This window comes from Cuculus canorus, chromosome 4 (genome assembly GCF_017976375.1).
Source record: "Cuculus canorus isolate bCucCan1 chromosome 4, bCucCan1.pri, whole genome shotgun sequence".
In the NCBI taxonomy this organism is placed as follows: domain Eukaryota; kingdom Metazoa; phylum Chordata; class Aves; order Cuculiformes; family Cuculidae; genus Cuculus; species Cuculus canorus.
The window spans coordinates 8,241,458-8,257,076 of NC_071404.1; the positions used below are offsets into that span (position 1 = coordinate 8,241,458).

The following is a 15,619-nucleotide window of genomic DNA, read 5'->3' on the forward strand; positions in this document are numbered from 1 at the left end:
TGTATTTACAGTAAGAAGGAAAGTCATCTGGATTCAAAAATTCAAAGCATGAAACCTTTTGAACAAAAACATGGTAAGAGAAGCCTCGAACAGAAGACTGCCAGATAGAAACAACATAAGCAACCAAACTCAAAAGGCAACGTATTGTGAAACTCTTTTAGAACCATATAATACTGTGAGAATTAAATAAACTTAAAACTCCGCTGCAATATTCTCATCATAGCTAATTTGTGATTTCCTGTATGCTCAGTACTAACAGTACAATGGGGCCTCTATTGTGAGCCTCCTCCCACAAGCTCCTAAAAAATGCAAGACATTCTTTTTATGTAGACAGGCATGGCTAAAGTACATCCAGCTCTATGCAGATAAAAGGTTATTTTCTTAGATGCTGCTTTTGCTTATAAAAGTAAGAAATAAAAGTCTGCTGCCTGGCTGCGCAGAGTTCAATGTTCATAAAGGAGCAGCGCTTTGGTGGCTAAACTGCTGACCACGAATCTCAACCAGAGTAGATGTAGGGAGCTGCTTTAGTTTTCTGATAACAAGAAAATGATCCACATTGAGAACTATCTGCAAATTCAACACAATGCAAATAGGCTTTGACAGTTTTGCAGGAGCTAAAAAAAACAACACAAGTTTGACAGAAACAAGGAATAAAGAGACTGCAGGATTAGCTACAAACCTTGACTAATGGTGAAGGTCTTAAGTCCTTTAAGTGCAAGTAACTGGTTAATAGAGGTACTGGAAAATTGATACTGCATTTTTTTATCTTCAAAAATCCTCAAAGCTAATGCAAATAAGCCAAAATGAACAAGAATTTCCATGCAAAAAAATGGTAGCAGAAATGAAAGACTAATCCCAGCACAAGGCAGTTTAGGAAAGGAGCACAACTAGCAGAGGCAGACTTGCAGCATGAAGGAGATAATTGGTAAAATAAAACCCAAAATGCTGCAGTGGCTATGGTCAGTACCTTTATGATCTTTCTTAATCAAGAAATGGTATAGTAAGAGCAAGAAAGACTTAGCTAGGCAGTTGCAGTCAGCAAGCGAATGTACACATAAAATACTGAATTACTTAAGATCACTTCTCAGTAACGCTGATTATATAAATGGGAAAGCCAACAACACGAGAAAGGTTGTGATACATATCAATCCTATTCAGTGAAGCACTAGACATGCATTAAGATGGCTGGTAGACCACAAATGTGAAAATGCTTATTATCTGGTTGTAAATGAAACAGTTTAACATATCTGCTACAACACATTAAAGAGGGAAAAAAAAATATTTACATATCAGTTTAAGAGTTTGAAGACTGGCCTGTGGTTATCTCTGCTAAACACTTTTGTCCTCCATGACTCTGCAAAGGCTGAAGCTTCATACTCAGCAAGAGACAAACTGGCTGCAACCATCTAATGAAATTTGACTCATCTGGGAATTGTGATGAAGTGTTCCACAGCACAGTTTCTACTAAGCCATACATTTTCTTTATGTGATTGAGAGTGCCAAGCTGCAAATATGCAAGAAGCAACAGTAATTTTGGAGAGTTTGGTTTAAAATAAAGGGCTATTTCTGAAAATACATATTCAAGTAAAAACCCCACGGAAGCCAACAGAAATTCTGCAATTAGAAATTGAAGATACTAGGATCTGCACCAATAGCAAAGACATTAATGTCTGTCAGCCCCTAGCAGCACCTCTCACTGACGATGACTGTACGTATGACTAACAGCTGCCTGGGGCAGCACTCCCTTCCTGCAAATTCTCCTGCGGATCAGCCCAATCTGACTGGAGAGCACACATTTTAGTAGAGCTCCTTTCTAGCTCATTCTCCCAACTTCTGACTCACCCAGAGGCTACAATGACATTCTGCAGAGTGAAAAAATGTATGTATAGCAGAAGACGATGAAAATACTCTGCAGCACTGCTCCTCTCCTGGCTTTCTTCCAAGTTCTGACTCCCCAGCACACTGACTGATCACAATACAGGACAGCACACTGGTTGTTCCTCTGCTAGGCCAGGTACAGGGCTTTATAGCACACAGTATGCACTTGCCATAGGAAAGGAACACAGTTTGATGGGAATTCATCAGGGACAGCCTTGGAGAGCTGGACTTGCTATTCCTGCTGCAATCACAAGGCAGGCACGGGCTAATTACTACTGATCACATTTGGAGGGTGGGAGAGGGAGACAATCCCACACACATCAGCAGCAACAGCACCTACTCTGGCTTGTCAAGGCTCCAACATAAGCAAAACAGGAATCAGGACCACCTTCTTGCTGGCCCCAGAACTCAGATTTCCTAAAACACTACCTGTTCTACCTGTGTTTAGACTCTGCTTTGACTCTCCAATGTGGTTGAGGGCCTACAGCCGTTTTGCAAAAAAAACAGACATTTCAGTAAACATGCAAAACACTGGGCTGCCCAGCATGGTTTCCCAACTACAGACATTTCTAGCTTCTGAAGGTCACATGTCACAGAAGGTGGTAAAAGCAACGCTTCCTTTAAAAGGCAGCAAAACAGTTACGCTCTTGTCAGGCTCTTCACGGCAGCGTGAGAACTAATGGCAAAGCTTCCAGCATATCCTGCTGGGACAGACCTCTTGCCCTTCTATCACAGGGTGTGTCCATATACAACAGCAGAAAATGGAATCTATCAAAAAATATTGGGGCTGTTCAGGAAGACCGTTAGCGCACATCCAACAATAAGAAACCTGGACTGCATGCAGGGATTTGGAATTGCGACTGAAGTTAAGTAAGAAACGCTTCTCCGCTTCCTTCCTTTTCCTGTGAGCTGGCATCAGAGCTCCCCTAAAAAGGCTAAAAGGAGAGGAGGGGAAACATGGTGAGTTCTGGCATATATACAGAGTCAGAATGCGTGAACAACTTTCATTGAGACTTATGTAACTTTGCCGGTGGTGACACAACTCGCTGAAAGTGGTTTGGGCACGGATAAAGGACATCCACTGACCTGTAAATAGAACTATCAAAATATGCCTTAAAATACCTAACACAAAGAAAAATTACATAATCGTATTACCTCATGTTTTAATACTGGAGCTACAAAGCCCCAGCAACAGAAGTAAAGAGCTTTCTATTAAAAAAGAACCTTTCAACTTTACAATAACTCTAAACAATTGTCCCCAGCCCCAAGGCCAGCCTCTTCTGCTTTATGTAGAGAATCCCTTCTGGCTGACTACACTGGCTGGTACACAGCAAGGAAGCTGCTCCAAAAGATCCTTGAAAAAAGCAGGTATAATAAGAAAGAAAAATGCAGAGATGAGCAACGGCTGTCCAAAATAAATACCAACAGGAAACACACTGTAGCATAAGCGATATTTTGTTTGATTTTTTTTTCCTTTCAACTATGTCAATTTTTAATTATGTTGATTAGACACAAACTAGATAATCAGTAAATGGAATAATAATACAGGAAACATGATATGTTTGAGATGAAATGCCAAAAATATTTCATAGAAGAGACAAGTTAATTTATAATCGTCTCCCTCAAAAATTAAATTCTTGCTCTGCTCTAGCAAAAGTAAACATGTGTTTTGCACATCAAAAATAATTAACCTATTCAGCTAATATATAGGTATTTTTCAGGAGAGGTTTCTTTCAACAGATTTCTTTTAATTTGGAATTTAATTTTACCTTGTGAGCTTTTTTGTAAATTATTATTTCATTAGTGTTTTTCTCTTCATAAGAGGCGCTGCCTGTTGCAGTACTCATACAGGTAAAGACTTCGGTTTGGCTGGCCGACCCTCCACCAGCCAAGTGAGTATCACCGCCAGCTCCTGCCTGGGCTCTGGAGCTGGCAGCAGGCAAAGCCCGAGGGTGCAGCTGAGGCACATTGTGCTCCAGATACTTCCTGTCCCTGACGTGGCCACAGATAGCAGCTACGAGGCAGCACAAATTAGACAAGCCCAAGGACTGTCTCATATTCCTCGAGGAACCAGACAGGTCTCCGGGCAGATTCAAAAACAATTTGAAGTTTTTACTAATTTCAACCATCAAACCAAAACTGAGCATCAAAGGATAGAGCTCCACAAGCACCTAAATACAACCAATCCAGGGTCTCACAGCACCCTTTTTCACACCATAAACAGACTGAGACACATGCATGGCTTTCCCCTCCCCCTTCCTGCAATACCATCGCACAATATCATATATTAGTTTCAACCAGCCAACATTTTGATGCTGCCAGAGTCCCAAAACACTTCTGAGCACATGAATCATTTGGGAAAATGGGCCAAGCTTTTCTGTGCCTTGGAAAAGATCCTATCATAATCACAGCTCAGAGATTCTAAAACGCCCATCACAACTGGAAATGCTGCTGCATGGAAGAATACTGGCAAGGGAGCAAAGGGTTATGTTTCAGCAGGAAACGTTAATTTTAGATTTATCTGCAATGAATGTTTGCTATCTCTTTCTGATCAATACGTAGATTAAAACGAATCATCATTTTTGCTCTCAAGGCAGCAGGAGAGAAAACAACCCAAAAACACAGCTGGGAACTTCTGTCTTCCCAAACTGTAAATCTGTCGCTACACTGTCTGGGAGTGAGAAAGCACGTGCAGCAGAGGAACTAAGGCTAAAGGGCCATGTACTACAACTTTTATCCTCACCTTAAATTTTAGGACACGTGCTAAATGTGTAACTCCATCTCTGCTCTCTCACTAAATAAATAATTATGGGGCCAGAAGGTTAGGGAGCCTCAGATGAGGCTGCTATGCTGCTACACTGCCAACTGCCATGGGATTTGAAAGCTTGACACATGCTGGAGAGTATCACCTCATCAATGTTCCCAGCTGGCCTGGGAGGCGGAAACCTAAGTATTGCTCTTAAAGGCAGGTCTCTAACACACAAGCAGCCAGCCTCTCCAGATTGGATCCAGGATACATAGTCATTACAAATTCATCACAGGTAAGGAAAGACAAAATGGCAACAAGCAATTGTAGTCCAAAATATCTGCATGGTTTCGAGCGTTATATTTCACGTAAGCAAATTAAAGATCATGTTTCTTTTCAGCACCTTTGCTTAGAAGACATTTGAATCTGTGCTTTTAAATACATTAGTCACTGTTCAAACCATTTTCTTGTAAAATAAGCATTTGTTTTTCTTTTCCATTCTTATGGTATTCCCGTAAAAGGACTACCCAGCCTAGCCACCAATCTGCATAAATCAGGGATTGACTTGATGTTTCAAAACGTTGGCAAGGTGCTACTGTATCTGTACTGTAACAATTCACTGTATCCAGCCCAGTCTTAATATCTCCCACTGCATTTCTAGCCAAGTATTGCCACTGCTCCGTTTACACGGTAAATAAAATAGAAACAGAGATCAGCACATTGAAGCATCAGGCATTTTTAACAAAAGGCAGATGCTATTTATCTTTAGGATACAGAAGGAGAAGTTAAGAGCTAACCAAACTGACAAATGTAAGGGCACTTGTAATTTGTTTTGTCACGCTATCAGCAGCTCCATATTATGATAAAGTGTCATAGCACAGGCAATATTTATGATGATGAGGCTTTTACACGCAGTATACCGTGTGTTCAAAAGCAGTGTGCTCCAGCTTCTCTTTAACTACACATGACAACACCGAACTGAAAAATTCACAAAGGTGACTGTAGTAGTTCCATTTCAAAATCACGGTTTCATTGACTAAACTCTTTAACCGAGCTTGACTACAGCAATCTTCAGGATTATTACTATTTTATTTGCCAATTCAGTAATGACATAACACATCTCTTAACAGAGAAATACTGGATCTGCACTGGCGGGGTCAGTTTACAGAAGGACAGAGAACACCAACTGCACCAATTCATGCCCTTGATGCCATTAAACAAATACAGAGAAACTCAATTTGCATCCCAACTATTATTTTACATTAACAAAAACAAAACTAAGGGAATAGTTTCAACCTTTCAATTTCTCTCTTCTGTTTCTGAACTGCTTCATAAATCCCTATTTCTTGTCAGACTGGAAAACCGTGGTAGGTTGAGGGCAGGCAGTTGTCTGCTGCAAGTGGACAACAAATTTTGTTACTAGCTTACTCTCAGACGGTTGACGTAGTAGTAAACCAAAGAGCACGTTATCTGTTAAACGATAAGGGATTTCAATATTGGAATCTTGCTGCCTTTGAGGGTCAATAAAGAGCAATGATATAAATATACTAAAGTTAGCAGCTCGGGCTGCTAATTTTATACGCATGCTTCACCAACGCACAGCTAAAAATAGATAAAACAGATAAGAACACAGAACAAAGAGATGCGCTGGACAATTACCTTTTTACTAGCACAGTCAACTTCAGAGTGAGCTTTTTAACTCTTATTATTTACAAATATAGATTTTGAAAGTGTTGCTCAATGAGATTTTGGCTCAAATTATTTAAATAGAGATATTATTTTTTCTTACTATTTCCATGTTCCCTTCTTAGTGGGATACAATGGTGAGATTTGAAATATTTTAATAAGGACATCAGGCTACTTGCCAAAGGGCTCGAATACTAAATAAGAATATTTAAATCGTCTAAGACCCAGGAGGAGGAATCGGTGTATGCACTTGAAACACGTATGTACACTGCAAATACAATAGTTAATTTTAATTCACTGGGGTAAAAACCACACATTCACGTCAGTTTATTAGGCCTTAATATTTTCAACTAGGCTAAAGGGATGATTATCTTTAGCTGCTCCGGCCTAAAGGCAAACATTCTTCCTGATAAGGACAACCATTATTAAAATATAAGGCAACATCAAATTGTTTATATTATAACAAGTGAAATTTTGAAAACCGCCAAAATAACAGTGTTTCATACCATTATTCTGCGCAGATCAGTACTATCAGTAAAATCTTCACTTTTAAATTTAATTTTTAGGGGGAAGCAAAGCAGCATAGCAGACTGATTCATATCTACACGGTAAACAGGCTCATGCTCTGCTCCACAGAGTTCTTTTGGTATCATTTGCTTACAAAATGATAGTGTTTATAAACAGAAACAACATTCTGTCTCCCTCTGTCTCCGGGGAGAGGGAAAAAAAAAGAAATCTCCTCTGGATTAACATGATAATTTATTCCAAGCAGTTCTGGAGGCATATCTGCAACATCACTCCATGCATATTATTCATTCTACCTTTAAAACTAGCAGCAATCCATAAATGCATTTGCTACCACGTTTAGTTGGTTTTGTTTTGTTGTTGGTTTTTTTTTAAAGAGAGAAAAAATGAAGAAGAAAGAAAGAAAGAAAAAAAGAATTGCAAGTTTACAGGGAAGAGCCTTACCTCTCAGATACTGAACCCGCCCGGCAGATTTAGCAAAATCATTTCAGCAGCCAGGCCCTGAGCACTTTTTAAAGCTATAAAACGCCGCTTTTAAACTTCCTGTTTATTGCAATATCAGCACAGCTTTCTCCCCCTCGGCACTTCATCAGCTTCGCTTTACAATTCCAAGCGGGGGCACCAGGACCGAATGGGACCGGGGTGGGGGGACACACGGGACAGCCCAAATTCACCCCCCCGGTGCAGGTTAGCACCGTTTTGACTTTTTTATTCAGGGATAGACGGCTCGCAGCCTCCTGACTGCTATTCCTCGGTTTTAATTGTTATTTTTGTGTCATTTTCTTCGCTCAAACACCCTCAGGAGGGGAGCCCTGCGGGGGTATGGATGGGGCGGGGGGGGGGGGGCACACAAAGCGCGGAGGGCGATCGCAACGCACATAGAGAGACACTGAGGGAGACAAACGGACACAGACAGACAGACAGAGTTACCTAGAGGCAAGCCCTTGTTGAGTAAGTGAGAGCTTCCCATTGAAGCGCTACGTCCGCGCCCGCCGCAGGGAGGAGGAGGAGAGAGAAGAGAAGGAGGAGGCCGCCGGGGAGGGGAAGGCACCGCCGCTCCGCCGCGGCCCGGCCGGCAAGAGACGCCGCAGCCGCCGCCGCATATGGCGGCCGCTCCGCCGGCGCCCCTGGGACTGAGGCGCCGCCGCCGCGCGCCCCCGCCGCGCGCACGCGCGCCCCCGCCCCCGCCTCCTCCGCCGCAGGCGGGGCTTCCGTGCCCCGGCTCTATCTCTTGGTTCGCGGGATGCATTAGGGGGTAGAAAGAGAGCGGGGCGGGCGCTTCTGTGGTTTGTGGCACAGAAACCTCCAAATGGTTTTAGGATCATAGAGGGAGGGGCTGTTCACAAAGGCTCGACGAGGGGCAATGGGTATAAACCGGAGAGGGGCAGATTTAGACTGGACATAAGGAAGAATTTCTTCCCCATGAGAGTGATGAGGCACTGGCCCAGGTTGCCCAGGGAAGTTGTGGCTGCCCCATCCCTGGAGGTGTTCAAGGCCAGGTTGGATGGGCCTTGGGCAGCCTGATCCAGTGGGAGGTGTCCCTGCCCATGGCAGGGGGGTGGAACTGGATGGGCTTTAAGGTCCCTTCCAACCCCAACTATTCCGTAACTCTATGAATCGCTTGGTTGGAAAAGGCCTTTGAGAGCATAGAGTCCAACTGTACCTGTCCAATGCTAAACTGTATCCCTATGCACTTCCTCTACCTGTCTTTTAAACACCTCCAGGGATGGGGACTCAACCACCTCCCTGGGCAGCCTCTGCCAGCACCTGAGAACCCTTTCCATGAAGAAATTTTTCATAATATCTAATCTGAACTGCCCTTGGCACAACTTGAAGCCATTCCCTCTCATCCTATCACCCGTCATTTGGGAGAAGAGACCAACACCCACCTCTCTACAACCTCCTTTCAGGCAGTTGTAGACAGTGATAAGGTCTCACCCTCCTCTCCTCCAGGCTTAACAACCCCAGTTCTCCAGCCCCTTCCCCAGCTCCGTTCCCTTCTCTGGACACGCTCCAGCACCTCAATGTCTCTTCTTGCAGTGAGGGGCCCAAACCGAACACAGGATTCGAGGTGCAGCCTCACCAGTACAGGGGCAGGATCGCTTTCCTGGTCCTGCTCGCCACACTGTTTCTGATACAAGCCAAGATGCCATTGGCCTTCTTGCCCACCTGGGCCACTGCTGGCTCATGTTCAGCTGCTGTCAACCACCCCTCCCAGGTCCTTCTCTGCCAGGCAGCTTTCCAGCCGCTCTTCTCCAAGCCTGTAGCGCTGCACGGGGTTGTTGTGTCCTGAGTGCAGGACTCAGCACTTGGCCTCGTTGAACCTCCTATGGTTAAAGGAGTCACACAGAAAAGACAAAGGGTAATGGGTATAAGTTGCTCCTGGAGAAATTCATATTGGACTTCAGAAGAAAATTTTTCACTGTGAGAACAGTTCAGTATCGGAATAGTCTCCGCAGGAAGTGGCAGACTCCTGTACACTGAACACTTATAAGGATCAGCTCAACAGGGTCCTGGGCCATCTCATTTAAACTGTATATCACCTAAAAAGGTTAGACTAGATGGTCCCTGACGTCCCTTCCAACCTGGCATTCTATGACTCTATCATCTTACATTTTATTATCTCTTGTGATTCAGCTCAGACTTCCCCCCTTATAAATTAAAAAGGATGAAAAATAATAAAAAAAAACCCAACTACAGAACACTCTGATTTTGCTCCTCATAAGTGAAGTGACCTCTTCTCAGGGCCTCTATGCCCTGGAACTATCCTGGTGATCCCAGCAGGAAGGAGCGGAGCTGGGGCTGGTACCACTTCCAACAGGGATGAGATTAGAGGAACAGACAACAGCAAATCAGTCCAACACCAATGTTCTTCCCCATATAAGGGACATCTCTGCACATTCCCATCCAGTCTGAAGCAGTAGGCAAGCATGGTTGGACCCTCTTCAGCCTCTAAATGCAAAGTACCACCGTGTTAATGGTGGGCTGCTCTCGTTTCAATAGCTCTGTCCCAGCACCATGGGTGTCCCACTCCATGAGGCTCGCTCCTACCTCCCACATCACGTTCTCAGGGTCTGCTCTCTGGGGAAACCCTCACAGTACAAAAAAACCCAATTCTGCTGCCATGACACTGCCTGACAGCACCAAAATAATCACAGTTTATACCATACTTAGGCTACTTGCACCATTGTGTGAGGGAACATAAGGAAGTAACAGAGCATCACCCCAGCGGGGCTGATCCTCAGACAAGGCTGCTGGGGCCAATGGGAGCCGTTCTGGGGAGAAGAGAGGCCACATCTTCCCACCACCCAGGGCAGGGAACAGAATCATTGAATGGTTTAGGTTGGAAGGAACCTTAAATAGCTTCCAGTTCCCACCCCTGCCACAGGCAGGGATACCTCCCACTAGATCAGGTTGCTCAAAGCCTCATCCATCCTGACCTTGAACACCTCCAGGGATGGAGCATCCATGACTTCCCTGGGCAACCTGTGCCAGGGTCTCACCACCGTCACAGGAAAACATTTTTCCGTAAGATCTCATCTCAACCTCCCTTCTTTCCACTGGAAACCACTCCCCCTTGTAGTGACACGACTAGAGGCAATGGGTATAAACTGGTGAGGGGCAGATTCAGACTAGACATAAGAAGGAATTTCTTCCCCATGGGAGTGATGAGGCACCAGCACAGGTTTCCCGGGGAAGTCACGGATGATCCATCCCTGGAGGTGTTCAAGGCCAGGTTGTATGGGCAGCCTGATCCAGTGGGATGTCCCTGCCCGTGGCAGCGGGGTTGGAATTAGATGATCTTTAAGGTCCCTTCCACCCCAAACTACTCTACGATTCTATGACTCTATCCCTGCACTCCATGATCATGAGCCCCACCTCATCTTTCCTGAAGCCCTTTTCAGTACTGGAAGCTGCTCTAAGGTCTCCCTGGAGCCTTCTCTTGTCCAGGCTGCACAACCCCAACGTTTTCAGCCTGTCTTCATAGCATCGTAGAATCACTAGGTTGGAAAAGACCTCTTATAGACCATTGACTCCAACCATTCCTATCTGCCACTAAACCGCGTCCCTTATAGTGCAGGTGCTCCATTATTTTATCTCTGCATTGCCCATAGTGGAGCCGAGGCTGAGATTTGGGTCAAAACCTTGAAATTTGTGTCAATCCCCTGAGATTTAGGTCAAAACCAGGCACTTCCCCCGCCTCCCCCCTCCTCCCCTCCATGATCCTCTATTGTGCCACCACGCGGGGGTCCCCGCCATCCACCTCGCAACCCAAGGCGCGGGGGCGGGCGGCGGACGAGAACCAAAGTCGTGGTGGCGCCCCCGCGGCCGGGTCAGCTGACAGCGGCCCCGCCCGAGTGAGGGCGGCGGCGCCGCCATGGCCGCGGGTCCCTCCCTTGCTCAGCCCTGCTCGGCTCCGCGGGGCGGCGGGAGCTCCGCTTCCACCCCCAGAGGAACTTTCACGCCTCCTGCACAGCCGCCTCCCTCTTCTCCCCATCGGAGAAGGCGCTGGCCGGGAGCTCCTTCCACCCCCACCGCACACAGAGGAGCCCGGCGAGAGAAATCCACGTTTCTTGCTTTTTTTCGCTAAAATAAAACGCTCGGTTTCTGTCAGGGGTTTCGCCGCAAACAAACCTTAAAGGCTGCACTGCCGTAGCAGCAGGGGCACCAGCTACGGGACGGGTCAGCCTCTGCTAATGTGCTAATATTAAGATAATAGCACGAATATTAAGATATGATTGTTAATATTAAGGTATCAGCACGAATATTAAGATATTAGCGCTAATATTAAGGTATGGGCGCTAATAGTCAGATATAAGTACTCATTCTAATATGAGTGCTTATAGATATTAGCGCTAATATTAAGATATGAGTGCTAATATTAAGGTATAAGCACTAATATAAAGGTATGAGTGCTAATATTAAGATATGAGTGCTAATATTAAGATATTAGCACAATAAGGTGTGACTGCTAATATTAAGAGTGCTAATATTAAGATATGAGCACTAATATTAAGATATGACTGCTAATAGATAGTAGCGCTAATATTATGAGTGCTAATATTAAGATAGTAGAGCAAATATTAAGATATTAGCATGAATATTAAGATATGAGTGCTGATATTAAGACATGACTGCTAATAGACAGTAGCACTAGTATTAAGGTATGAGCAATAATGTTAAGATATTAGCACAAATATTAAGGTATGAGTGCTAATATTAAGATATGACTGCTATATCAGCAGTAAGTCAGGGTTGGATTCTCCTCCGTGGAGGGAAATGACAAAGCTCTTCCCAGCTTGGAAGTGAGAGAAAGTGGCCGCTGAGCCAGGACAAGGCGCAGCATCCACTGCCCCAGGGGAGTCTGAGGGCCCTTGTTGAGGAGGAGCCAGTTCAGAGTGCGTCTGTCCCTCCCAGCTTCAACATACATCCGTCTGTCCATGTGTACATCTGTCTGTACACGCCTCAGCATGTGTCTGTCCATCCATGCCTCGAAGTATGTTTGTCCACACCTCAGTACACGTCTGTGCCTCAACATACAGATCCATCCACACCTCAACATACATTTGTCTGTCCCTACCTCAGTGTACATCCATCTGTGCCTTGATGTACGTCTATCTGTCTGCACCTCAATGTACTGTCTATCCACACTTCAGCATACATCCATCCGTGCCTCAACGTACATCTGTCTTGTCTGTACCACGGCTTCCATCCATCCATGCCTCAACGAATGTGTGTCTGTCCTTTGGCTTCCTTCCGTCTCTCTGTGCCTCAATGTATGCCTGTCTGCACCTCGACTTCTGTCTGTGCCTCAATGTACATTTGTCCGTCCATGTCTCAGCTACCTCCTTCCACGCCACTGCCTTACTCCATGCCAATCTCCCTGTGCCATGTTTCAGTACCTCCTCTCACGGAGTCTTAATCCTGTTTTGCAGGATGATCTGAGAGGCCGTTCTGACTGCAACACTAAACTCCGGGCGAGGGGTGATTTTCCTAAAATAACACATGGAAAGGGAGGAGGAAGACACTAAGATTTTACAGCTTGTTTTTGGATTCTGCAAGATTGGTCTGCAATACTTAAAATCCTCATAGTCATGAGTATATCAGAGGTAGCAAAAGAATACAGGGACTCCTGGGCAGCAGTCATTAGTAATTAATTCACTTTGCTAAGTGACATGCCTGGTACTATGAGCAGATCACTTCTTCTGCATTTCTATATGCTTGGAAGATTTTCCTGTGGAGTTCTGGTTGGTTTGATTTTTGTGTTTTGGGGTTTCTTCGTGGGGATTTTTTGTTTGGGTTTTGGTTTGGTTGTTTTTTTCCGGAAAGGGGAATATTTCAACCCAAAGGTTATAAAGGGTGATTTCAGCCTCCAAGCTGTGTGGATTTCAGGAATCCATTCAAAGCACAAGTAAAGGGTTTTAGCTTATAGGCAGCCTTTAGCAACCTGGCTGCAGCTCCCTAATAACTTAATTTTCCCCATCGTGCTTCAGGTAGTGTCCATTTCACAAGATTATCCAGCAGGATCAGGAAGTAACTCTCAGGACAAGCTGATGCAGCCTCTGATTTTCTTTATATTCCTCCTGTATTCACGGGAAAGCATTTTGTAGCTTACTGTAGATGTCTCAGACATCCCTCAAACAACATAGTTTCTCTAGATTCTCACTGTGCATCATTAGCATCTAGCCAAGCGCCTCATGTGGGGTTTGTATAAATAAACAAATTTGGTTTAATCACTTTAAAGTGGTTAACCACTGTATTGCCATTTATAGATGTTAGCAAATATAAAAATATATACATATCAAAGCTGTAAGAAGAAAATCTTGTTTGGGTTGGGTGGTTTTTTTTTGCACTTCTTCAGTCGACATGTGGTAAAGTATCAGCAGGAACAAGTATGAGGGATAGAACAGGCTTAAAACACATGTGCGGTGTCTGTGAACAACAATATGGATATGGAAGCATTTCTGGGAAACAATACCAGAAAACGAAAATTCAGAAATTAAACTGGAGTTCAGTTGCATTTTTTTAATGGGGAAAAATAAACAGATGCAGGCAATGAGACCATTTCCTTGCTGGGGTTACATGACTGGGCAAATGTTTAGTTCTAAACTGGAACTGCTGCTTTGAGGAGGGAGGGGAGTGTGGTACAAAATATTATGACAAGGGGAGTGCTCTAAGTGAGGATAAGTTGGCATGATGAACAGATGGAGTATTCAATAACAGGAGGTTATTAATACTGCAGTTTGGTATTCTCTACGCTACTTCATGAAGGGATTCATATGCTTGCTCTTTTTCCTTTCTGATTCTATGCAGACATAAGAAACATGCATACTGTAGGTTATGCTGGACTTATTTCCCTGCCTGCACACACACACATACATCACAAATTCATGTTTCCTGGGAAAGCATCAAGGGTTGGATCCTCAGCTGACTGTAACTGAACCAACCGTGTTCCCTTCAACAGCAGAAAGCTGATTTGCACCTACTGAATGAGAGAGGCTATCTGACCCCATCTCCCAGGCTAAAGCTCCCTCCATGCTGCTCTCCTACAGCTGCCAAAGGCACCTGCTCTGGAAGATAAACTATGAAGACTCTTAGGATGGAAAAGAAAAGGAAATAACCCAAGAGTGATGGAAGTTTTCCCTCAGAACACAATGCAATGCTGTTTCTGTTTAAGAAAACCAAGCCTCCCTTTACCAGACTTCAGTCCTACTCCCTACATGGCTTTTGGTGGCCTCATTTCAGACTGGACATGGGAAAACCCAGGAGCACAACAGCTGACTCCAGTCAATCCTTCCACTGCTTCCATCTGTTTTACTTCCTATTTTCTTCAGCTCACCTCTGGGTCACCACTCAGTCATGTTCACATCTTTTAAACTAAGGCTCGTACAGCTACAATGTATGTAAATCTTCCTCAAAACATAACAACCCTCATCCTCTTATCACATTTTGGCACTGCTCTCACTGCAACTATTTTTTTAAATTTTTTTTTAACAACCTTACACGGCCGAGTCTCTTTCCGAGTTTTGCACTAAGAATTGTGGCATTTTTCAAAGCTCGCAAACTGTTTCTTGGCTTCTTAAGAGCTGGCTACAGGAGCACATGTGCTGAAGAGTAAATACATTGTTTTAAATGTATCTTTTAACAGCCATATGTATAATTTAAGTACAAGTTTTATTCCCCACAGAATGTCTAATCATAAGGGCATGACCTTGGGCTTTCACAAATTAGATACATTAGGGTGCAGATATCTTTAGCAGATGTGACTTTGAAGATTCTGGAAGAGGAAGTTTTACTGTTGTATCATCTAAACAACAACCCAAGATACATGTGGAATGGTCTCTAAAGCAAATAATGAGGTTTGACAATAATCCTACACTTAAGACACTGAAAGGGTGTACTTACAGATTTTCTTTAGTTTGTCACAGCTGTGTGTGCTCTCTCAGGCACGTTTTTCCTTCATTATCAAACATGCATCGTTCATTGTAACAGTTTTTAAAGCCATCCTTTTAAAACCTTCATGCATTTTTTAATCAAAATGTAAGATTATATTTCAATAGAATATTTTAACTTCTGTCAACAGTAAATCTTGCTGATGCTATTAGGAGAGCCTAAAAAGGATTAATGTCAGAAGAAAAGAATGGTCGGATAAAGCAGGCCCAACATTTAAACTTTATCCTAAAAATAGATCTTTAAAGTGTGTAATCAAAATAATTCAATCTATTTAAAATCTGGAAAGAAAACTTTGCTGGGTTTACATATTTCCTTAATTCTTTCACCGAC

The 15,619-nt window shown here is 43.9% G+C and overlaps 1 protein-coding gene across 7 annotated transcripts in view; it reads right to left on the reverse strand.

Annotated features, from left to right (window-relative positions):
* Positions 1 to 15,619, reverse strand: part of CTBP1 (C-terminal binding protein 1) — a 252,000-nt gene that overhangs the window by 55,949 nt on the left and 180,432 nt on the right. For 2 of the 7 annotated variants that reach the window (XM_054064933.1, XM_054064934.1), the window contains exon 1: positions 7,766 to 7,982. The exons of 3 other annotated variants lie outside the window; for them this stretch is intronic. In XM_054064933.1, coding sequence (XP_053920908.1) covers positions 7,766 to 7,805 — 40 coding nt within the window. In that variant the 5' untranslated portion in view covers positions 7,806 to 7,982. Of the gene's footprint in view, positions 1 to 7,765; positions 7,983 to 15,619 lie in introns of those variants that run through there. 2 more of the 7 variants (XM_054064936.1, XM_054064935.1) reach the window with 2 other exon arrangements.